Source organism: Phaethon aethereus, assembly GCF_964289735.1.
Source record: "Phaethon aethereus genome assembly, chromosome: 5".
NCBI classification, from domain to species: Eukaryota; Metazoa; Chordata; class Aves; order Phaethontiformes; family Phaethontidae; genus Phaethon; species Phaethon aethereus.
Genome location: NC_138579.1, coordinates 53,798,932 through 53,824,053, shown reverse-complemented (window position 1 = coordinate 53,824,053; position 25,122 = coordinate 53,798,932). Strand labels below are relative to the sequence as shown.

The following is a 25,122-nucleotide window of genomic DNA, read 5'->3' as shown; positions in this document are numbered from 1 at the left end:
AAACAGCTGGTGTGTCACGACAGACCTTGTGTTTGGGTATTGCTGCTTAATCACTCGTCCTCTGAGGACCATTCCCCAAGTGCCTGCTGTGGTCCTAACAGCAAGGTTGCTCTTGCTGTTTAATGGTTTTACTCTCCCTCACCCTTCTGCTGTGTAAACCCCTCTGATAAAGGTCTTGGTGTCATCACTGGGCTGACATTCACTATGTAAATCTGTGTTTCTGGCAGAACGTACCTAGCTCTGCTCTTGGGCTAGCCCCTGCCCTTGTTTGTCACAGAGTCCCAAGACAGCAAAGCAAAGCCGTGCTCGGGAAAGGCATCGTTATTCCCCTTCCCCACCGGGACCCCCGTTACGCATGGGGCCCGTACCGCAGGCAGCGGCAGCGTGCTTGCCCCGTGTCCCGCGGCGTCGCCGTCCTAACAGATCCACTTTGTCTTGCTTGCTTTCTGGCTCCCAGAAGACGTGGCAGAGGATTTTATTACTGATGGTGGTGCTGGTGTCGGACAGTGCTGCTTTGGTGGACGCGCTAGAGCCAGGGCCGCGGCGCCTCCTTCCCCCTGCCCCGCCGCTCCGTGCAGCGCTTGTCTGAGGCGAGCCGTGGGGCCCTGCCCGGCGCCCAGGGCCGCGGCAGGAGAGTGCTGTTTACCCCGGCCCCGCCTGCCCCCACCGCGGCCTTCTCCGGCCTGGCAGCGCCGGGCGGGGCGGGCGGAGGAGCCGCGGCGGCCGCCGCCCCCAGCGCCGCTGCCCATTGGCGGCGCCGGGCGGGGGCCGGGCCGGGCGCTCGGCAGGGGCGAGCGGCGGAGTGGCCGTGCCGTGCCTGCTGGCGCCCGGCGTTCCCCCGCTCCGCCGCGGTCGGCTGCGCCGCGCTCCTCCCGCCGTACCATGGTTGGGGATCACTGCAGCCTCCCCGGTGAACGGCCCGTCCTGGCCCAGAGTCCGAAACCCGGATTAAGCTGCAAAATGGTCCTGCAGGCGGTGGGCAAAGTGCTGCGGTAAGGACGGGTCCGCCGGTGGCGGCGGGCGGGCAGGGCGGCAGCCCCGCGGGGCTCCCGTGGGCGTGAGCGGGGGGCTCCCGCAGGAACGTCTGTATGGCCCTGAGAGAAGCGAGAACGGAGCCGGAGCTGAAGTTAAAAATCTGTCCCGGGTGCCTTGTTCTGCTCAGCCCTTCTCGTGCCTGGAGGAGGGAGGCTGCTTTTGGCTCCCTCTGTATCTTGTGTAGCAATCTGGGACGGTGGGAGTTGGAATATTAATAACTGCTCGGAGAGAAACATTTGTCCACCCATAATACTGCAGTCAAGTTTTGTTTGTGCTCCCCGAGTACTACATTTCCAGGACGTAAGCAGACCGCGAAGGTCCTGACTTTCCTGAACAAGGAGTCTGACCAAGATGCTACATATGCTTTGGCATGTTTTCTACAGAAATGTCGTAAGATGAGGGGAAAAAATTGCTCATGTAGCTGAGAAGGACTTGTGTGAACACTGAGACGTGTATGACTATTGAGACCAAAACCAGACTCTTTGGCAAAGGACGTGTGGTAATTTGATTCAGAGAAGTTCTGACCCGTTCTGGTTTGCAGGGAAAAACATCACCACAAATATTAGTATTAGCAGCCCTGCTCTTCAGCAATTGCAGCTTTTTATTTTGGTTAAGTGTGTTCAGATATTTTTCTGGGATCTGTGAAGAATGGCAGTACTACCCCGAGACGGAGCCTTGTTCCTCCAGCATAACTTTATTTGGCAAGCGTTCATTTGTCGACATTTCCTACTATCGGTTGCCAGTTGTTAAATGTTTGTCAACAGAAACATTATCCCTCTCTTCCTCTGTTGACTCATGTCTCCTCTCTCCCCAAGCGAGTTTAGGGGAGCCATTTATTAAACCAGAGTGTTCTGATCATAAAGCGTCTGAGCTCTGGCTGCGACTGACCAGAGAAGTTCACTGGGCTCGAAGTAGGCTTGGTGAGAGGAACTGTTTAGAGTTGCTCCTAAAGTTGAAGTGCTGTATTGCAGTACTCCTCCTCCTCCTCCTCCTCCTCCTCCTCCTCCTCCCTGCCTCTCTTTCCTGTAGAAAACATTAGTTTAAGGAATTCAGGGTTCTTTTTCAGCTTTTTAACAAGTTTAACATCCCTTCTTTGCTTTTGTTTTTTTTAGGGGGTGGTGGTGTCTATAATTCAAGATGGTGTTACACAGCTGGTCATATCATAAAATCCTTTGGCCAGCCGCTTGCTATTCATGCTGTGAACCCTTTGAAGTTTTTGGTAGCTGTTCTATTGGCAGCACTCCCAGATGTAAATAGACGGGTGCCTCTGTAGGGAAGAATTGCCAAACCTTTTGTTCAGCATCTATGGCAGTTTGTTTTAAAATATAGGTAACTTCCTGTGACTTAGCAGTGAAACATATATTTTTATGATTTGTTCAGTGCACACTTTGAAAAAGTATAACATAACCTTGTCCTTTGTCCTTCAACTGGAGTATGTGCAGAAATTGTGCATAATTTTTTTTGCTTTTTTCTCTGAGTTATTTTCTACATGTATTACAAAACTGTTGTGAAAGCAGGAAAAAGTTATTGTCACACATGAAAAATTTTTGGGCTTGAGAATTAATAGCATGACTTAATTTTGCTAAGCTCTTACTAGACGGGAATGATTACTATTTTGTAGTAGAGGTTTATTTAACATGTCTTTCCATTCTGGATTATCTTCTTTTGCACCCAGTTAGAAAGAAATGTGAAGTCACAAAAACTTTCTTTAGGTGCCAGACCGGTTCTTTTCTTTCTCTTCCTGAATATACTTCAGATGCCTTATCTGACCTTATGTGTGTTGATTCATCTTGCTTTTCTTCAGTTTTTGCTCTGTAAAACATAAACTTACACTATTCTGCAAAGAGCTCAGCATAAGAGCACAGGTACTGGCCAGGAGCCTAGGTAAATACTAAGTCCTATCGAAGTTTCCTCATTGCAGAAATCGTGTTTTAGTACTTAAGATAAGTGTGAGCCCGGTGATGGTGAAAGAAGGAACCATGTGGGACCTCTTTTTAGGCCAAAAATGGTGGCTTCTTGATGACAGCTGTGGTGGGATTTCTTTGAACACAGGCATCCACAGCTGAGCTTGGCCTGCTTTATTGTTGGCAGAGAAGAACAGGGAGCTTAAAGATGTGGTTCAATGCAGAGGTGCAATGCTAGCCTGATACAGAGTGACCAGCTCACTCGTTAGCACTTAAGTTGTAGTCATATGAAGTTAAATGAGATGAATCCCATGTTACTGTAATGGTTTACTATCTATTTCAGAATATGTCTAGGACAAAGGGTATCAAATGCCACTTTCAAGCCTGCCCGCCTGAAACACTGCTGATTGAGTTTTCTGTAGTTGATACAGAAGATGAATCGGTACTAAACTTTGGATGAAGTAATTTTTCTTCTGTTGATCGGGCCTACAAATGGCTTGGTGGTGAGGTCAAAGGATATCTTGCTTGTACGTATCCTGGAGTTGTGAACATCCTCCTGCATTTTAGGCTTTTTTTCTCAGATGTAACTGGGAACAGTCATCATCACCATTCCCCTCCCAGCCCTCCACATGCTGCCAAAGACTTGTAGAAATTCACAATGGACAAGGGATAGAGTGCCTGTCTTCTCTCTAAATTGCCCTCCATTTCTGTCTCTCTATTGGTTGTGAATTATAAAGCTCAGTTGTTCCAGTAGGATACTTAATCAATATGATTTCCCTCCATAGCAAATTTGTCATACGTTATTTACATGAGTTATATGTACTTAGAAGTAACTCACTCTCTTGAAGCTTTTAACATGCAAGTTGTTTTCATTAGTTGGTAGGTCCAAGTCCTCCTAGCTGCTGGGTGCCAAATAGCATCTGTGTCACACACTAGTAATAACAGCTGCCAAAGGAAAAATCAGTACGGGGAGGAAACAAGGAGGGAAGTGCGAGGAAGCAAAAAGTCTTCACGAGAAGAAGCAGCAGCTCTGAGAACCTGAGAAGAGTTTAAAAGAGCATGGGGAAAGACAACTGAACCAGAAAAGGGGAAAAAATATAACAAAAGCAACAGATGTGCTCTTAGCCTTTCTAATTAATTTTTTATGAAAGCTACTGTTAGGTTTATTACTCTTAAATTATTAGTGATTCAGCTACAAAGAACTCTGGAGATGCTTGTATATTTCATCATAAGGGTTAGTAAACTGTGTTTAAGACTTGAGGGATGGGACCAAGACTACACACTTGTAGTGATTTAAAAAATTAAAATACCATTAGAAAAGTGTCATCTCCCCTTTAAATTAATCATAGCAGAGCTGAGCTGAAGCTATGTGTATTCCTTAGTGCAGTGTTTAATTAGGACTTTGGTTTCACTCAAATGTTTTTGAAATATGTTAGTCTCATTTTTCCTCTCTCCTGTAATGAATTGTGTAATTATTTAGACCATAGTTAGGGAGGAAAAAAAACCAAAATGGATGCATTTTTTTCATTTTTTTTTTGTTGTTGCTCTGTTTTTACAAGTTGGTGGTTCTGGGATAAAGTTTAATGTAAAAACTTGGAATACTATTCTACTTCTTAACAGTATTTAATTAATTGTTCAAGTTTTTTGTGAAGCAGCAGATTACTGTTTGCTTCCTTGCAGAGGTGTGCAAGGAAGACTGGCCTCAAGCGGCACAAGTGGAAGGCAGACTTTGGGGACATGAGAGATCTCCCCTCTTTGGTCCCAGTGGATAACTGAGCTGGCCATAAGCGTTGTCCAGAGCTGTGTGCTGATGACTCCAGGACACAGTGCTCGCTGCCTGAGCCAGTGCTTGAGTCCTGATGCAGGCGCTTGAGTGTGGCTCAGAACTGCAGCGCATTTGCTGTGCCATCTGTGGCGCTTTGAGTCCTGCGCAGGTGATTTTCAGAGACTACTCCTCATGCAGCTCTGTAGTCTGTGCGTTTCTTTTTAGGTCTGCAGTGAAACAGAGTCCCTCTGGGATAGTTGACTAATAATAAGTGATATGGTGCCAGGAAAGAGGAATGATGTGGGCTACAGAGTTCTGATGTCATTGTGTAATGATTTCTGATAAGGTAGAGGATGGTTTATACATACACATAGTCCAGGATGAGTGTGGAAGTAGATAACTTAAAACTCCTCTTTCTCATAAGAGCCTCCTTTCTTACAGCAATGTGCAGGGATTGATTTGGATACCAACCAAGAAATAAAACAAACAACCCCACTCTTTTTGGGTAGAGGTGCCATTGGCATTACTAACAAAGTGGAATTTTTACAGGTACTTTTTAAGAGTGCAGTCATTTGTCTTCAGTGATAGTGTGATAATGATTGCTTCAGTCAGATAAATTAGCAAGTTTGTGTTGGCATCCTGGATGGTGCTATGCATTCTTACATCTAGCACTTAAAAATTTTTGAAAAATTGAATTCCTTATCTATTCCTCAAAGAATTCATAGCAAGACCAGAAAGAAACCAGGTTGATTTTGATATTGGATTCTGTTTTTTTTTTAAGTGATCATGCAAAGTTGTCTTACATGTGTTCATGAAACTGGACATCGGTGAGAAGCAGCAGAGCGTGTTTGATGTGGCTGCCTCTCTTTCACTGCCTTGACTCTCAATGCTGAAGGTGGCTTGTGTGTATTGACAGAGCTAAAGAAAATATTTAAAATCAATCCTGTCTTATCCTAATTTAGGTAGAAACATTTTTCAATAATTGAGTTTGTCTACAGTATTAGACAGTAATTAGGAAGAGTCTTGTTTTAACATCAGCTAATCTGATTAATGCAGAAGTCTGGGGACAGGCAGAAGAGAGAGGAGGGAGGGTGGGCAGAGTGCAGGGAAGGGGCTTACAGGCAAAATGCTCTTCAGAACCATGTCAGCTATCTTTAGCATGTTCTTTTTCTTTCTCCCTCCCACAACTTTCCATTGTACCAAAATAGTTCAAAATGTTTATGGTTCAGGGCAACTGACATCACTAATTGTCATGCAGTGTCTTGCTGAATATTTCTGTAACAGGAGCTGATTCCTTGTTCAACCACACCACCTTTCGGGACTCTCACCCAGCTACTGGGAAGGGACCAGTGATGCTATGGGGCAGCAACATCTTGTGCTTTGGCAAGGGGGGGCTTTGTGGTAGCTCTTCTGTGCTCATGAAAGCACAGATGTGCTTGTGGAAATTGTTCTTTGACACGAGTGTCCTGTCATCAAGACAGAGCAGGTTGCCGTGGAGGTAGGCCTGAGTGGCATTGCCATCAGGCTGGGACGTGCCCTCCGGAGGGCCGTCTCTCCCTGCTTGCGCGGGCGTGTGTTCCCCAGCAAAGTCTCTCCTGGTCGCGGCTGCAAAACTTGTATTGCTCTGCTTGGCGTTCAGCCCTGCTACGAGCTGTCGGATGCTTTTGACAAAGCCACGTAACGACCTGGTCTCCTTCTGGAGCTCAGGACTTGGAGCTGTGCCCTGGACAGATGCCGTGTCTCACTAGCGGGCCTCCATTTCTGTGGGATAGTTGGCTGTTTGTTGCTTGTGTTCGCTGCAGGAGTATCGTGACCCTGGTGTGTTTATGGAAGTGAACTATGTACAATGTATTAACTCAATGAAAAAGTTAGTGTCTTTCTTCAGAGGTATTTACAACATGGTGCTGTACTTTGGTTACATGTTCTACATCCTGTGGAGTGATAGTCAGAGGGAGAGGACTGCTAAAATTCTTCTGTGTGTTGAAATAACCCTGTAAGGTGTCTCCAGAGCTAGTATAGGAGGGGCACCTGCCTGAGGTATAACAGCATTTTCATCTGTTTCAGGGGCAAAAGTATGCTTGCTTTTTTCTGAAGATCCCTCCTGGACACTTTAAGAAGAATAGATTTGATTGTAATCTCAAACTTCTGAAATTATTCACTCTTTTATCTTGTCTCCTTGGTATGTGTCTGTTTCATTATAGGATTTGCTCCAGATTTTAGCAGCTTGTTTCTGCCTGGTAGATGATTTCAGGTTGTATACACGCAAAGTATGAGCATGCAACATTCATCCTTCTGGGAGTTGACTATAATTCCTGATTTGTCTCTTTGCTTCCTGTGTTGCAATAGCCCATGTTTCTGGTGCTGCTCCTTATGAAGAAGGTATCTATTTCATGCTTAATTTCTATCTGCTGTTCTCTGGTAGCTGAAACTGTCTGTGCACACCAAGGTCTTCACCAAGTAGGTTTGTAGGAGAAAAGAAAGCAACAACTCTGTGGAAGAGCTTTTCTCTCCATTCTTGATGATCTTTGCTGAAGAGGTGTGGCATTAGGAATGCAGTCTCCCACTGGCTGTTGCCCTGTCTCTGAGATGGCTAAGACAAAATTTATCCATTCCTCTGTCATACATCTTTTTCTGTGACTACACCAAAACTGAGTTTGATAAAGTGTTCTTTTGTTGAGGGGGATTTTCTAATCCTTTTTCTTAATCCCTAATACTGTGGAGCTCAACAGTATTTTAACTAAGACTTCAGCAAATCGCTGCCGGAGAAGATGAGATGTTGCTTTTCTTTTAAGAGCTGCCAGCACCTAGTCTCTGGAAAGAGAAGGGCATAGGATGTATGAATTAACCCTGTCTTCCAACTTTCTGAAGAAAAGAGAACACTTCTTGGAGCTAATGGAGTCCATTAACACTGGAGCCAAGCTGTTGGAGCTTGTCAGAAAATGCTGCTCTGTTAATTTTCAAGTTCATTTCTGTCTGGTAGTGAAATAAATTTAGAAGTGCTTTTGCTCAGACAGCAGGGACTGGTGGTAGCAGATGCTCGCCAGGTGAAAGGAACACGTTGGATGTCTGATTTCTTTTAATTTTAAAAAAGGAAGGATCAGCAGTGAGTGCAGCTGTCCTCAGAAAGGCAGGGAGTGACAGAAGATTAAAACTCTTAGGACAGCTTAATATCTGAAAAAAATACTCCTGGCACACCATACAAAGTACATGGGGTTAATGAAGAAAGAAGGCTTTGGCTGCTTCATGGTGATTTATAAAAACCCACACACGGGAGAGGTGACACGAGGTGCCCCTCGGTAGCTCCACTCACACTCCAGACACCCAGATCTGTTCTTCAGCCCAATGTGACCACAAATCCCAGATTCAGAACACCAAAGCCTTACAGGGACAAGTGCTGATAATCAGCAGGATGCATTTGGCAAGACAGGGGAAAGGAAATTGTGCTAAACTAGGTTTTGCTGATTCTTCATTATACAGAGGTCTCAGTTTTGATGTGACTGCCTTATTTCTTCGGAACAAACCTGTGCAGGGTAAAGATAAAGCTGGGGTCTTGAGACCACCATCTGTGTGGGACAGAGGGGAAACTGTATTCTGTCTCAACGGAAATATTTATTTCTCTGTTGTTTTTCAGCATACAAAGTTGCTTTTCATGTGTAGGTACATCATTCAGATATATCAAAAAGTTTGGTTGTGGGTTGTTTTTTGTTTGTGGTTGGTTTTTTTTTTTTTTTAATCCAGACATCTTATTTAGTAGTCAAGCTAACTAATCTGTTAAGTGATTTCAGTTACAAGCTTTTTGAGAAAGATTCCTATTGATTTTTGAAGTAGAGACTTAAATATTGAGAAGTAACTGGATCACCCACAAATGATAGTAAAGTACTCTCTTGAGGCTTCTTCGCTGGTTAGGGATCACCTTCCATTTCTTCGCAGTGAAACCGCTAGTGCAGCTGTGCATGAGTCGCATGGTTACCCCTCTGCGAAACCAGTGTGGACTGCTGGCTGCTTCCAGGAATTGAAACGGAGCTTCTCAGGCAAGCAATGTGGGCTGTGTTTGAAGAGTGAGCTGGTCATAACCAGTCCTTGTTTTGAGGTGTGATGCTGGGTTGCAAAAGCTAGTGTGAAAGCATGACTTCATGTTACGTTTTGAGGAAGAACCTAGATGTTGGTCTCGGCTTGTGTGAATTGATTAATTGCAAATCCACATGAACAGTTAAAGATACTGCTTGTCACCTGCATGTGAAGCCAAGGGAATAAAACAAATTTAGCACACAGCTGTGCATCTAATTTTAATATTTGTTTTTGAAAATTACTAGTCTTCCTTAACCAATTTCTTGGCTGCGCTTTCAGCATTTAATTAAAAGAATGAATTTGTATTTCAGCAAGCCCTTCGAGGTAACACTACAAGCTTCAATATATCTATGTTTTTGGGTTTTTCTGATTGCTAATCGATCAGTATGTATCTGTAAAGGTGCTTCTACTTAAGCTTTTTGGTCTCCCTTGATATATCCTGAAAATTAATAAATTAGGGTTGGGAATCACTGCTGTCTCATGAGCTAATTAACTGTGGCTGATCTAACTGTACCAGTAATTAAACTATTATCCACCCTACTATTTTTTTTCAATCAGTCATTCGAATATTCTTTGCTCTGACACATGATTCCACAGAGTTTGTATTTTAAATAGATTTTTCTTCCTGTACTGTACAGAAAGCAAAACTTAAGCATGCCGTTTTCTAGGAAATACTGAAACAGCTGTGTGCTATTGATGACAAAACTGAACAAAAGCATTGCATCATTCTGTCACAGAGTTTAAAAATTAACGATACTGTTAGATTAGGGAATGTTTTGTTAGACATTAGACATTACATGTACCTGTCATCCAAAACATAGTTTGTGGGTAAGGTGGTGAGCTTGACCTGCATATCTAGCATATTTCCTTGGTGCAGGTTTTCTTTAGGTTACAGTAGTACTTAAAACTCATTAATATTGTTAGATAAATATTCTTCATTGTCCAAAGCTTGCAAGGCAAAAAGGCAGCGAGGAAACTAACATATAATTTGTTAATGAAAGTTAACTAATTAAGATAATGCTTTGATTTCTTTTACCTTCAACTCTCTCTTACCCTGTGAGGAGACACAGTTTGTGCCTTGGAACTATGGATTTCAGGTTTTTTTGTTTAACAAGGTAGTTCATACTAAGACTGAAAGGCACCATCTGTCATCACAGATTCTGATCTAAGGCATGGCAGGAGAGGTGGGACTTCCTTGAACTACCTTTGGTTTAAATTAAAGCCAAAATACTAAGAAAAGGAAAAGATCCATATGTGATCTTCAAAGCTGCCATTGAGAGAGCGCTGACCTTGATCCACAGTCATTTCTAGTAAATAAATACCCTTCCTAATTAAAATGCTGCAATTAAAGTATAAGAGTTGAGTTTGTGGAGCTTAATACAGTGGATGAAAATTTCAGGTGGGGCTGCTGCTTCATGTTGGTATTTCTTTGCCCAACCTGTTCAATAAGTAATGACGGGGTAAGGAATTGAATTCCTCACCGCTGTGTGTCTCAATGCAACAAGATGCATATGTGTGTGCTAGCGCAAATGCTTTAAAAGTGAGTTTACAGGTGCAGGCATGCAAAATTGCCTATGAATAGTGAAAACAACTTACAGTTTTTTCCTATGCTATGTATCTAATTGAGTTTATATTGTTTACTGAAGTTCCTAGAAAAAAGCTAAGATGTTTGAAGTAGCTATGTTGCTACCCATGTTTCTATGTACGCATGTTCTGGTGTGCCTAGCACTTTTCTGTCCTATTAAACCACACTTCTTAGCTGTAAACCAGACTGTGTTTACGTGAAGGATTCAGCTGTTGAAGTCCTGCCTACTGTGTGATTACATATGGATGACCTTTTCAAAGGTGGAACTGTAGTAGCAAGGCAGGTGATGGATTTGTTTTCACTCACTTCCCAACAAAAAAACTAACTTATCCTTCCAATGCAAGACACTTTGTGCCTCAACAGTTGTAATTTGCCCAGTCCTGCCAGAAGTAAAAAAGACAGTCCTTTACTGTTCCTTGCCCCTGGGGAGCTGAGGAGTGAGACAACAACTATGACAGAGCTCAGCTGCAAGCGGACATGTTGCACCATGTTGAAAAATATTTATCTATTGAGAGCAGAGGCTCTCTGAGCGAGTATTCTCATTAACTGTTTGGGGACTGTCATGCAGGCCATGTTGCCTTCTTTCATATGGCACAGTATAATTATAAGATATATTTTAAAACATTTTTGTAGACTCTTAGAAGTTGAGAATTGCGGAATTCAGATTACAAGTACATTAGACATTACATGTATCTGTCATCCAAAACATAGTTTGTGGGTAAGGTGGTGAGCTTGACCTGCATATCTAGCATATTTCCTTGGTGCAGGTTTTCTTTAGGTTACAGTAGTACTTAAAACTCATTAATATTGTTAGATAAATATTCTTCATTGTCCAAAGCTTGCAAGGCAAAAAGGCAGCGAGGAAACTAAAACACTTCTTACAAAGACAAACCTGTTTGCACCCTGGTAGTCTCTGAGCAGAATAGATTGTCTGCGTTTGTCTATCTTGGGCTGTATAGCAAGGAGTCTGACTGTTGAAGCCAGGTTGCCATGGTGAAATAATTCCTGGCAATTAAAGCACAGTTCTATCCTGAAAAGCAACTCTGTGCAAGCTGCGTTGTGAAATCCCACATTTATGAGGCCATGAGGTTTCCAAATCAAACTTGCTTGGTTTAGAAATAAAAAGATAGCTTTGCGATCTGCCAGCTCTACAGACTTCATAAGGGTTGGAAGATAACAGTGTCTTCAGTGACCTATGGGCTCTGGTGGTGAACTTCCTCCCCACGAAGGTGGACCAAAGTTCTGCATGTGCTCTTCTAGAAAGGTAACAGGGCTGCATCAGAAAAACCAGGAGGAGCAGTTGCTGCCAGAACTTGAATTTAATCATGATGCAGAAGTCAAAATAACTCTATTTAAATGTGTTCCAGTAGAAGATTACAGGATAGTAAATAAATAAAGAACTGCTTAAGTTAACAGACATGTCTGAAAACACACAGGGAATAGATACGTTAATTAAGAAGTTTATGTGGGTTTCTACAGTATATTTACATTTTCTTTCAATTTGCAGTCTAAAAACCTTGAACAAGAGAGATGGACTTTTTTGCCAATTATATTCTTTTTAGCTTTTCCTTGTTCTTTGCAAGCAGTTTTTCTGGCCTCCAAAACTTCAAATAATGTGTTGAAAAAAACCTCTATTCTGAGTGCTATAATAACAAAGCTGACAGGCCTAGATTTGCCTTCCCCGATGTGAAAAGGTGTTAAAAGCCAACCCAGAACTTGCTTTCAAATTGCTTTAAAATCTTGGTGCAGACCACTTGTTTTCATGACTCTGTGGTGTGGGAGAGTCCCTACTGCAGCATGTGGCATCTGTAACAGCACCAGGCTCTGTACCTCTGCCATTGTCTGCTCTCAGTTGAGAGCCACTTTTCTCCTTTGCATGTGTGTGTTAACTAAAGAAATTTAAGGTATACTGTATGTCTCTGCCTTGCACCGAAATGTTTTCCAAAAACTGTTTATCTCTGCTGACTTTAAAAGGTCCTTAGAGAGCCAATTCAGATACATTTACATACGTAGACATCCGTGGCTAGGTGAAATGAATACTGTTCATACTGTCTAGCTGCAGTATGGGAGTATATTTAGCAATGGAGGATGATGAGGAAGCATTTGCGTTGCTAGAATACAAATGACATTTCCCTTCTAAAGGGAGGCAAGGATACAGGATCATTACCTTGGTATTCTGTATGGGCTGATGGGTTTGGAGTGGGTGCACCTGGGGACTAAAATGAGCTGCATGTTAACAAGAGAAACCCCAGTACACAGAACTCCAGCCAGTGTTTTTGGCTGCTGAACGGATGAATGGTTGGGCAGAGATGCCCTGGGGAGTTAGCATGGCACGGCCTCTCTGGTCTCTTTGTGCCCTGCACCAGGGTCTGCTCCAAGAGTACTGTTCTAGGGGAGCAGGAGTTGTAAGCAGGGGAGAATATACTGTGAGACACCATCTCAGGTGGGGATTTGCCCTTTTTCTGCTCAGTTTTTGGCTTCCTTTGTCAGACAGGCAGAGTTCACCTACAGTTGGAAACAAAAACAAATCCAGGAACCGCCACGCCGTGTCTGTCATGGGCTGAGGACTTGGGCACCTATGATGCAGTGTTCCGCTGTATGGTTTGTTCTAAGCATTGGATAAATTAATTGTTGCAACACTGTTAATCTATGACCTACTGAATCTCTCTTACCACAGATGTAATTTGGCTCTACATAGAATTTTTGAAAATAAACATTAGGAAAGATTTGTGTCCTTTTTGTAATCCCCAAATTACCAAAAATCTGGATGGTAGTAAATAGGTTAGGAAGAGAATCTTGCTGAGGCTTCATGTTGGCACCCCCTGGTTTGGATATGATGGCTTTTTGGCATGAAGATAAAAGAGAGTGTTTCAAAACGAACAAAAACAACAGGGTGTTTGCTTGGGTAAGGTAATTTTCTGTGTTTCTACTAGTGAATGGTTCCTTTTACATTGTATCACTGGCTCCTAGAAATAAATAATCTATTAGTCTCCCATCTGACATCACTTCCCTTTTGTGTTCCTAGGGCTCTGTCCCACTCAGCCCCTCCCAAGTGTGTTGCCTGGAGGGGAACCTTGACCCGTATAAGGATTTTACAGTCAGAAGACCCTCCCCAAAGGTACCCAGAGAGGCTGGATACCTCTTCTCGGTCAGAGTGACGAGTTCTGGCAGGTGTGCCCAGAAAGGGAAGGAAACAAACTCTAGTCCAGTGTGTTTTCCCACAAGAATGCACTCTGCGCATTCTTGTAGCATTAGCCAAGCTGTTCACGTGCCTGGCCTTGCCTCTGTAGCCGTTATTCCCTGCGCTGCGTTGAAGAGAAGATGGGGGATCCTGAGCAGAAGAGAAGGAGCTGCAGTGGTACCTGGCCACCAGCAAATACCTGGGAGTTTCAGCTCTGTACTTTGGAACGCAGTTAACGTGCCGCTGACCCACCACTATGGGCCAATAGTATGGCAAACACTGAGCTAAGTGCTGGGAGGTGACATGCAAGGGAAGAGAGAAGGTGGGAGAGAAGTAGAATCATAGGATAACTTAAGTTGGAAAAGGTTGACCTTTAAGATCATCAAGTCCAACCGTTAACCTAGCACTGTCAAGTCCACCACTAAACCATGTCCCTAAGTGCCGTATCTCCATGTCTCTTAAATACATCCAGGGATGGTGACTCCAACCACTTCCCTGGGCAGCCTGTTCCAGTGCTTGACAACCTTTTCAGTGAAGAAATTTTTCCCAATATCCGATCTAAACCTCCCCAGCGCAACCTGAGGCCATTTCCTCTTGTCCTGTGGCACAACTTGAGGCCATTTCCTCTTGTCCTATCACTTGTTACTTGGGAGAAGAGACGGACACCCACCTCGCCACAACCCCCTTTCAGGTAGATGTAGAGAGCAATAAGGTCTCCCCTCAGCCTTCTTTTCTCCAGACTAAACAGCCCTCGTTCCCTCAACTGCTCCTCATCAGACTTGTGCTCTAGATCCTTCACCAGCAAGTGGATGAGGAGTCCTATGAAAGGGAATGGAAAGGCCTGACATACTGGAGACAGGGACATAGCCTATGCAGGTGCCCCATGTTCTCCTTGCAGGCAGCACCAGCTGGAATTCAGTTTGGCCCTACAGACTGTTTTGGGCTTTCTGTTGAGAAGTAGCATTATGAAATAATGTTATGGCACTTGTCATCCTTAACATGCCTGCCGTGCCTTGGCACTGACTGTTTTCAGCAGAGCATCCGGAGGCCAAGCAAAGATTCCCTTTTAAGGCAAAGAGCCACTATGAGAATCCAGAAGAAAAAGTTTCCCTGGCATGTAGGGTACATTCTTCTTTCCTCCTCCTCTTAAATAAACTATTAGTAACTTTTAAAAACAGAACAAAAATGAAGAAGCAGGGCCAGAAATGCTGCCAAAGACATTTTATTCTGCGCAGCCCCCTTAGACCTGTGCAGCAACTGAGGCCTGGAACTAACCCAGGGCAGGAGAGGGGAATAATGAAACTGAGATCAGTGGGGTCTGTCAGATCTTGGGGGAGAGGCAGTCGGGATGGAGACTGTCTTAAAAAGCGTAGTCCCCTTCCCCTGGAGAAATGGCAGCAATCCGTGAACGATTGTTGTTGTATGTTGCACTGGGATTTGGGCTTGCTTTCCAATACCTTACACAGCTTCCCTTCCCATGCTGATGTTCTTTTCTTTCCCAATCCTGAGCATGTATACGTACATCCAGGATTTGTGTTCTGGGTGTGCTGTCACGCGGCATTTTCAGCTGAAGACTTAGCAGCGATCTGGGTTAAAACAGGACATGGGATTGCAGAAAAATCTCCACAGAGATACTAATCTTGTACGGTTTTAAAGAAAGAGGGAAATACATTGTTTCTCGCTTTTTCTCAAAGGAAGGTCAATTCTACTGATGTTCAAATGAAACTTCTTTTTCCCCTTTTCTTGCCTGCTGTACAAATAAAGATAGTTCTTGGTAATTCAACATCTGATTTTTAAGCTGCTTAGCCCCTCTATGCTGTACTTAACTGAGGAGAAAAGACTAGGCTGCTGGAGTAGGAAACTGGGCAGCCTTCAAGAGTTTGTTCCTGTCCTGTAAAAAATGGTGTAACCTGCTTCTTCATTGTTCTTGGTGGGAGTTTGTCACTAGGACTCATAAATTTTAGCTCATAAAACTGCTTCCTTCCTGCTATGAATGGCTTCAGGACTCTCACACTTACAGAAGATTTCTAACCAGAAATTAACTGATAACTTCTTTCTAGGAAAGTGCCACAGAACAACCAGAAAGTTAACAAGTAAGTCTATGAGCAGCTAACCTAGTTTTCCTTACAAAGCTGTGGCCTTCCATGGATGGCTGAAATCTTTGGGTTTTTCTTGCTCTGCAAAGGGAGTCACATTAGAGGGAGAGAGTTTGCGTGTTGAATGTTTTTACCTTCATGTGTTTTATTCCCTCTTCTGTTCCACTTGCATCCCATTTGACTCCTTACTTAAAGAAGGGGAGAGAAGCTAAAATGAAAATACCCAGTATACCTTTAATTTTGAATTATAAACACTTATTCACTGGAAAATATAAAAACATGAAAGTGTTCATAAAGATTGGTCTGAAAGACACTGTTAAAATGTTGGCTCACTGCCTCTCTAATTCTGTGTTGGCTTATGTTTTAAGAAGCTAACCCCCATCCTCAGATTACCAGGAAAGTAGGTTTTGGCAGGAGTACTTCACTATAATACTTCATCAGCAGAGGGTATTTTAAAACATGACACTTCAAAAAGAAAGGAAAAAATTACAGGGTGAAAATCAAAGGCCAAGATAGTTTGATATATCCGGTAGTTCGGTAGTGGAGAGGTACACCTGGGTAAGGTGGAATATGGTATTGCTGTTGGAGGCTGTAGGTTTTCCACATAAATGTTTTAGTTGGGAATGTACCATTTCAACCCCCAAATTTTCTATATTGTGAAGTATACAAATTATAAAGTGCAAGCTAGGTTACTTGGAAATAACCCCCAAAACCTCAAGTGACTTTTTAGTATCATTTGGTCACATTTCTGTGGGCATCATACTTTTGATCTTTCTTAAAATAGATTTTCCGTTTTGTGCCACTTTTGCATGCATTGCTATGAACTGTGGGGCTTTTACTTCACTCTCACCAACATGGACTGACCACATTGCACCTGGATTGTCACAGTTGAGACGTGCTGTCTTCTAAATGTGCTGGGGATTGCTAGGATTATACCAGTTAACCTCGGATAAGAAATAGGGTCAGTTACTAAAAAAAAAAAATAATATTATTACTCACAAAATAAGCATCTTTGTCCTGCAAGGATGATAAGGTGATTTTCATCCCCACAGACTTGAGATGGCTTGTGAGTTTTGAGGTTCACAAACAGGGAGACAGATTTGCCATGTAAGGCCTGTTGGACCTGTTCTGTCAATTTTCAAATGGAAATCAGTGTGTTTGAGACTTGGCTGGAACCTGAAACTGGTGCATGATCCAGAGGGCACAAAGCGATTGGAGTTTTGCCTGCAGCTCTGCTCCTCACCACTATAGGTTTTTTTTAATAACCTTTTTAACTTTCTAAAGTTACTCTTATATCTGGTACTAAAACAACTTTAATATGCCACATTAAAAAGAGAAAAGCCACTGATTACTTGTATTTAAAAAAGAAAAAATAAACAGCCACTCACCCCAAGGGTAGTTAGTTGGGTGTGAAGGGTAGGAGATGGTGATGGAAGCCTCATCGTTTGTCCTTGAAGAGATTTCTATTTCAGATGGAGTGTAAGAAACTGCACAGCTTTCTGGAGACAACAAAAAATTGTTACAGCTGTGCTGGTTCCCTCTGGAAAAAAGGAATCCTGAACTGGTAGAGATCATCTTAAATTGCACAATCAGTTTAGGCAAGTTTGGCATTTAATAAATCACTAATATTCCCTCTGTGTGATCAACCTGGTAATAAATCAGATTCTTGTGACCAAAACCGTGGATGCCTGGTACACTTCCAAAGTGATGTGAACTACATCAGGTTGTGAAGCATGTCCACATAGCAGATATTGTGTCTTTGGTACTTCTTCAGCTAAATCAGATTGCTTCACACATACTTCTTTCCAAACAATCCACATCAGTTTAAACTGAAGCACATCTTTAGTATTTGTACCATGAATAAACTTTGACCCTTCTGCTATGGAATGGGAATAATACTTTCCTCATATGGTTTGAAAACTAAATGAATACCTGGATGGTGCTTTGAAGATGCTCCAAAGTGTGGCTTTTTTAAAACCAAGAAACTACTGGGCATCTGATCAAGAAGGAAATGAGAGAGAGATTAGAGGAGTATCTTTATTAACTGAGATGGAATAAGAACACAAGCTGGGAAATCGGCAGTTTTACTTGATCTTAACAAAGCGGTTAGACCAAGGAAAAAAAACATCACAGCCCAGTGGGCCTGTCACTCAGTGGAGTGTCTTATATATCTCTTTCCCCAGTGAAATCCAGGCATACTTCCAGCTGCTGTGTGTTTTCTCAGCTGAACACAAGGCTGAGTATGGAAGCCCTGCTAGAAGCATTATTGAATGTACTGTTTTTGTCTGGAGCTAGTTTGCTGAACTTTCTTCTAAGACTTTAGATGAGTGATGTCTCTTCTGCCATCTCCCATCACTTCTCCCTCTCTGAAACTTGCTCATGGGTGTGACTTGGCCTGTGGCATCATATCCAATTGAGCACCTAAAACCAAACACAAACCTATCCTGGGAATTATCTGAAGAGTTAGTTTGTACTTTGGCTTGCCTGTCAATAAAAACTGCTGAGTGCTGTCTCCTTGGAGTCCCTAAAGATGTTTCATTCCTTAATTAGTACTTAAGCACTGATAGGCAGGTTTTGGTCTAGCCTTTTGACAGACCTTCATCAAACTGCTGTGTAACAGCTATTCCTCCAGCTGCTTTGGAGATACAGTTGATCTGACATGGATGTGTTAAGTCACATTTAGCAGTCTTGTATTTTTTAAGAAAGACACAGGTAAACACAAATCAGGACTTTGGTTTGCTTTAGGGTGCCTATAGCAGTGTTTTGAAAGTTCGTGCCCTTTTTTTGGTCTTATATGACATTTTATTATGTTTTCCAGTAAATAATCATCTACAGATGGTGGACTTTTACTGTTCTATTCAGGAAACGCCAAACTCTACTGTTCTTGTTACTTTTCCTTTCATTGAAAGCAGGCTGAACAAGCTGTTGCTGAATGTCCTGCTTTATGCTCACTGCTATAGTCTTCACTTAGAAGGGTGTTCTGGAACACCTAAGAAATGGCTACACACTGTTTTTCATACTGGGGTACTTTAAACTTAAAATGTAAAATTGAGGAAGGTATCTTGAATGTGAACAGCTCACAACAAAGGATATAATGGATGCTTTGCTTTGCACATTTGGAGTTGGTTCCAGGTTGATGGTGTTTTCTTAACAAGGCTTTGAAACAACCGTGAACTCAGAGGTAGGGGAGAGCAGAAGGAAGGAAGCCAACTTCTGAACTGGTAATTGTGGATGTATGAGCTTTGCTTTGTCTAGCATATGGAGCTATTATTTGTTGATTCATAGTCATATGTAATCATGTTTCTAAAACGGTTTTCTCCATACTGCTGTATGCTCCAGCTTTGTAAGTCTGTAAAGAAGTGCTTTAGTATCGACAGTTTCCAAACTAAACAAACAGTTTTACAGCCTAGACTGTAAAACCTAAGTTCTGCCTAATTGAGGGAAGATGTGTGGCCCAGTTCAAAACTTGACATTTTTAAGACTGGAAGTTTTTTGAATTTGTACTTAGAACATTTGTGCCATGTAGTATCCCAGTTGCACTGCATGAGGTCATGAAAATCTGCTGGTAGAAACAATTTTTGTGGTCTTGCTTTAGCTCTCAGCAGCTGCAAAAGGCTAAAAAGTTTGTGCTGCACGTGGTGATTGACGTTCAGGTTTCAGTGGTGTGAATAAACCCTTTGATATCTGTGATTATGGGCATTTTGCAGGTTCAGTGATGATACCCATGAGTCAGGTTCTTTTTTAAACCAAGCCAAAGCTTTGGAAAGGGGCAGAGCATGGGATCCTTCAGGAAGCTTCTGTTTGAAATGCTTCAGTTCCAGCACAAGGCAGTTGTGGAAAGACTTACACAATCTGTTGAAAAGACGCAAAGTGGCTGTATGTACTAATCTAACAGAGAACTGACATTTGTGCGGAAATGAGGGGGTTTGGGTTTTGTAAAAGGATGTCATATGGTCATTTGCATTAGCAAACTTGTGAGACACATTTAGTGTTGAATTTTTGTTTCTTTTCTTGAAAGGAGGAGAGGATGCTGAAGTGAGAGTGAGGTACACACTATTAATTTCTGCTCACTGGAAGGCTTGCCTCAGCCTCATATGTCTTCCTTCTGTGGTTTCTCTCCACAGCTTGGCTGTATGACAGACTGTCTTTGACCTCCTTGTCTCTCTCTCCCCTCCTCCTCCTCTCAGAAGACTGCTCTTAGCTGACGTGGCACAGCCCTAACCTGGGGCCCTTGGTTTAAATATCCTGAAGTAAAGCAAAGACACAAACTCTGTTCTATCCAAACTACTTGTCGCTGATAACTTTCTCCTCAAGTAGTTTGTCGAACCAGTCTATGAAGTTGAAGGGTTACTAGAACCGTAATTTTCTTAAAAAATCAATTTATACTTGAATCCTGTCCCCCCAAACCAAACCCAAAAGCTACTAAACCCAACCAGCTGAAAAAAAACCCTAAAGAGTATATTCTGAATAGACCTTAATATTGTCTGTCAGAGACTCGGCACATATGAAGGTGCTGTATGGAGCATGCCGGGCTCGGTTTCAGCAGCGTAGGAGTAAAGCAGCCTGTGCTAGGAATTAAGTAAATCAGTGGCCTGGAGTATTTTTTACTAGCTCAGGGCCAAGTGCATAGTTTCAACTGGATTTATGTGGTTGACTGTCAGGCTAAGGTAGTTTCAAGTCTTAACATGGTATTCCTGCAAAAGGAAGAGGTCAAACATGTTGCTTCATCTGCTGTAAAGTCAGGTTACAGACTACTGCGTGAGACTGTTGTTTTATGCTATGACATTTTCTTTGAATATCATATCAAGTTCTGTGAAAATCTGAAGTCTCAGGCCCAAGCATAAATTAAGTATGTCTTTCATAGCTTCTTTAAACATCTCTAAGGCCCTCCTGCAGTTCTTGCTTTCGTTGACTTTTCTTTCTTATCTGTAACTTATTTTTACATGGTGAGGTTCAGACAAGATCCAGCAAATGTAAGGGTTTGAAGACAAGAATAGTTAGCTGGCAGCCAGGAGCTGTTGGTCTAACTGAGCATATATATGTTGTATAAATACATGTATCCAACACCTCTGTATAACATCTGACTTCGCATATACTAAAATATCCCTTTGTGGAGCAACTGTGAGAATTAGTCCAGGTTACTTCATTAAGTAATGATCAGGGACAAATCTTGCAGGCTTCATTTGAATTGGAAGGCAGTGCTGTGGAAAAAGGGGATTGCAGGAAATGTGCAAGAGTAGCTATGTGCTAAATTCATCTTCACATACACCGGTTTGAGTTTATTTTCGTACTGTAATTGCACTCTTTAAAAAGATGTTCTGTGTCACAGGTCTCCTCTCTCTATCCATGAAATCCACCTTTCTCATTAGCATATGGAAATAAAGTATGACCATCTTTTCCCTACCAGGGACCTCCTACATGTGCTTTCTGCATATCTGTGGTTTGTAAATATATTGTGAGGGTGTGTTCTGTGTATCGTGCTGCTGTCACTAAGTTTTCCTTGTTTCTTCCTTGATGATGGCCTTTCTGAAGTCTTAAAAGTCCCTCTAGTCTTAATTTACTAGAGGGTTAGAGAGAAGTATGACAAGACTCAATGCAAGTTCAAGACAGTGAACAGTGGCAGTGCTGGTGATCGAGCTGCAGTAAGTTATAGCGTCCCTCTCTTGTGCAAGGCAAATCTCAATCTCTCCCTGATGATGATGTGGACAATGAGTCATTCTGAAGATGACTTCGGTAAAGAGCCCATGGAGACAGAGATCTAAATAATCATACTTTCTTTGGGGAAAGCACTGACACTTCGAACACCATTCCAGGACAGATGTGTATCACATCCTCACTGCCAAAAACAAGCCTGCATGTATCTCAGACAGGGGCACAGTTGGAAGATTATTTGAAGTGTGTTAAGAGCCAGAACGAGAGGTCAGTTTCCTTTGGATGGGATCTAGATGAGTTTCAACAGCAAACTTAATGCAGTTATCTGCAAAAGTGGGCTTGTCTTGGTTGTACAGATCCTTAAAAACCTCTTTAACCAAGAAAACCTGACATGAAAAAATCCTGGCATCTCTTTGTATTCATGTGATAGTGCACACAGCAAGTATTGCCTTACTACACTTATCCCTCACCATTAAATAGATCTTCTGTCTCTGGTTAAGTGGATTTTTTTAACTGTAGAAATACGTGCATATGCAGCTCTTTGACCACATAGCCTAAAAACGCAAAGTGCTGATGACCCACCATCCTTCCTCAAAAGTCCTTGCTGACCCCCTGGCCTAGGAATACTGGCTGGGTTGAGAGTCTGGTTTGAGAATGTTAAAACCAGTGGGAGGAAAACTCTAGTGATCATACCAAACACTTGAGAAACAGGAGATGAAAAGTCACAATATGCCAGGGAGATAAATGCATTTTATGGAAGGTAGTTTGTCTGCTTTTATAAATCCAAATGGAAGTTTATTTCATAATGCATCAAATTTTAAAGGATTGTCAGAAAAAGTGAACTCAGATCTTTCTGTCTCAAGTATCCTGGGAGTTGAGAAAGCAGGTGTTTTTGTAGTTATCAGTGCTTCTAGCTGGAGTCATGGATGCCCACTTCTAGAAGGCCTCTGGTATCTCAGAGAACGTAGGGCTGGAGCAGCGAGGAATGCTGTAGCTCTCTGAATAAGCAGTGCCAGCACATTGTGTGGGAAGAGCATTTTTTCCAATTGCAAGCTGTCTTCTCACAGCATTGCTTTCAGTGTCCCTCAAACTCTCGTTTTGCAGGTGACAGTTAACTGTATGATGCAGCAGATTGTTAGTATACTCACACTAGAGTATGTCCTTCAGGCACAGTGCCATTCTGCTGTCACGACTGTTCACAGGTGTAGATAGAGACAGACTGTCACTCTCTCAACAGTTTGGAATCTAAACTGACAAAAGGGCAATGGAGATGGAGCAGCTCAGCCTCAAGTTTCTTAACACCATTCAAAACTTCCAGTGGTCCTTGAAAAAAGTGTCTGAATTCAAATACACTTTTTAAGAAACTATCTTTTGCTTTAATAAAAAGAAAAATTAAGCTCAGGGGAGGAAAGGCAGGAGGAGCAGTGTAAACATGAATACAGGAGTTTAGAGAAACCGTCTTCTTTCAGGTTTCTGTAGCTGTTCATCAACAGTAAAGGTAACCTTTCTTCTTTCTTTTTAATCTCTTGCAGGAAGTCCAAGGGAAAGCCAAATGGTAAAAAGCCAGCACCGGAAGAGAAGAAAATTTACCTAGAGCCAGAATACACAAAATCCAGAATTACCGACTTCGAATTTAAGGAGCTAGTGATGTTACCACGAGAAATAGACCTCAACGAGTGGCTAGCCAGCAACAGTGAGTATTGTGATTGTACACCTCTGAGCTTGCTGTCCACAGCCAAGGAGGCATTCATTCGCTCTGTTTCTTCTTACTGTTTTCAGTGCTTAGAAAAACACTCAGTGACTATGCTTACTGCATAATGCAGTATATTATACTTTGAATAGTAATTAATCTGTCTTGGGTACAAACCAACTGTGCTCAGCAGCATGGAAGCCTTGACGTGTTTCCTCCTTCCAACTCCCTCACTGTGGCACTGAGGGCATTAAAGTTTTTGATGCCATTTTGAGGACCATCAGATTCCTGTTGACTGTTTCCTAAACCTGCTGGCTCAGCATGTTTCTGACTCAAGCTACTGGCCTTCCAGAAGCATCGTAAAGATGGTAGTTTATTAAGATGTGTATTTAAAACAAGTTATACTTAAAGCAAGAAGTTTTGAAGTCTTTTGGTTGGAGTTCTCCCCACTCCTTCCAAGCGTTGGTGGCATCACTGTGAGTTTAAACTGTATAGTCAAGCCAGAACTCAGAGACGTGACTGACTACTGTGACTGAATGCTGTGTCTGTGCACTTCGGTTCTGATTTACAGTACTGCAGCTTCAGCTGCCAGTCCTAACCTGCAGCTATGACCCAGTCTTATTTACGTTTTCACGTTATTTGGTATTAGCAAGAAACTACTTTAAACTGCACACTAGGAAAGTTTATAGAGACTCATTAAGAAAAAATGAGGTGCCCCCTGAGGAGTATTAAGATGTTAAATTATCTCAGGAGATTTTTAAAGTGTAGAAGTGTATTAGCTTTCATGCTATTTTTTTTAAAGGAGGTATATCATGAGAGTTATTAATGCTGTTTTCTAGCCACTGTACATTTTAAGTCTGACTTCAAAAGAATGTAGCAAATCGTTTGCCTGCAGCTTGTAGTAGAGTATTTTACGGCAAAGGTGAGGCTGATGATGGAGACACTTTCCAGTCTTGCTGCTTAGTGAGTAATAAGAGCTGATGCATCATGGTGCTTTCATCTTGAATCAAAACAAGAGCTTTCATTCTGTGTACCTCTTTGTTTTGCAGTTCATCATTAGACTCATTTAGCTAAATCATGTTTAAATTTGTACGCAAGCTCAAGACTCTGAGGTCACTTCACTTGCTCTATTTAAATAATTGTCTGGAGGATAACCAGTGTTTGAAAGTATTTTACTTCTGAATTTCTTTCCTTTGTATTTATTTTTCAGCAACAACTTTCTTTCATCACATCAACTTACAGTATAGTACAATCTCAGAATTCTGTACAGGAGAGTCATGTCAGACCATGGCCGTGTGCAATACGTAAGTCGGTATTTACAATTACAAGGTTTCCATGAAGTCTTCAGAGCTGCCTGGGGGAGGATATTGGTATTAGATGGCATTGGGCAAGTGTTTTACAGCAGATCCTTGCTTAGTAAGAATGTGGCAACTGCACATCCTCTGCTCTCCCCTCAGCAGTGAAGGGTGGTGGAAATATGGTTTTGTGGAGGACTAGAAGGACGAGAATCTTGGACTGTTGGTGGCTGGTTTTATAAGGTCAGAGCAGAGGCGCAGATTACCATGTGTGTAGGTTGTGGGGAGAGGGGGGGAAGAAGAGCAAGGCAAAACCGTCCTCGCTGGTAACAGTGCAGGCATTCCATAGAAGGCCGGGAAGGATAAATGAATTGCGAAAACCTCAGAGGGTGCTTTTGATAGCTGGAATGCTGACAGAGCACCAGGCTGCTGAGGAATAACCTCTAGCCTGATGTGAGGTTTCTTCAGGCTTTCTGCCTGAGTCCCTGGGCACAGAGGGCACAAATGGCAGCTTTGGAAAGAGTTAAGGAAAACGTTTTGGTTTGGCACTTTCCCCTGTAGGACTTAGTAGACTTTTTTAACATTGACTAGCTGTCACTTATGAAAGAAAGCTTTGTAGTTTTACTGTACATGGTGAATATAAGAAAAAGTTACCATGAACTCCTGCTCTTCATTAGCACAGTCCAACATGATGGAATATGAGATCCAGTCGAGTATGAATAAGCCTGTTGTGTTATGTTTTGTGTTCTCCGCTCTCTCCCCGCCCCGCACATGTGTTGATAGTCCTTTTCTTCCCTCCTCCTGCATTTCCTGGGATTAATTTAGTCGATGGATTTTAAAACAGAAGACTG

The 25,122-nt window shown here is 42.4% G+C and overlaps 1 protein-coding gene across 1 annotated transcript in view; it reads left to right on the top strand.

Moving 5' to 3' along the window:
• Positions 1 to 573: 573 nt before the first annotated feature.
• The window catches only part of MOB2 (MOB kinase activator 2), a gene marked incomplete at its 3' end in the record, with an annotated part of 30,805 nt that continues 6,256 nt past the window's right edge, over positions 574 to 25,122 (top strand). Inside the window, exons 1-3 of the mRNA XM_082000340.1 lie at positions 574 to 992; positions 22,819 to 22,979; positions 24,187 to 24,280. Coding sequence (XP_081856466.1) covers positions 883 to 992; positions 22,819 to 22,979; positions 24,187 to 24,280 — 365 coding nt within the window. The 5' untranslated portion in view covers positions 574 to 882. The remainder of the gene's footprint in view (positions 993 to 22,818; positions 22,980 to 24,186; positions 24,281 to 25,122) is intronic.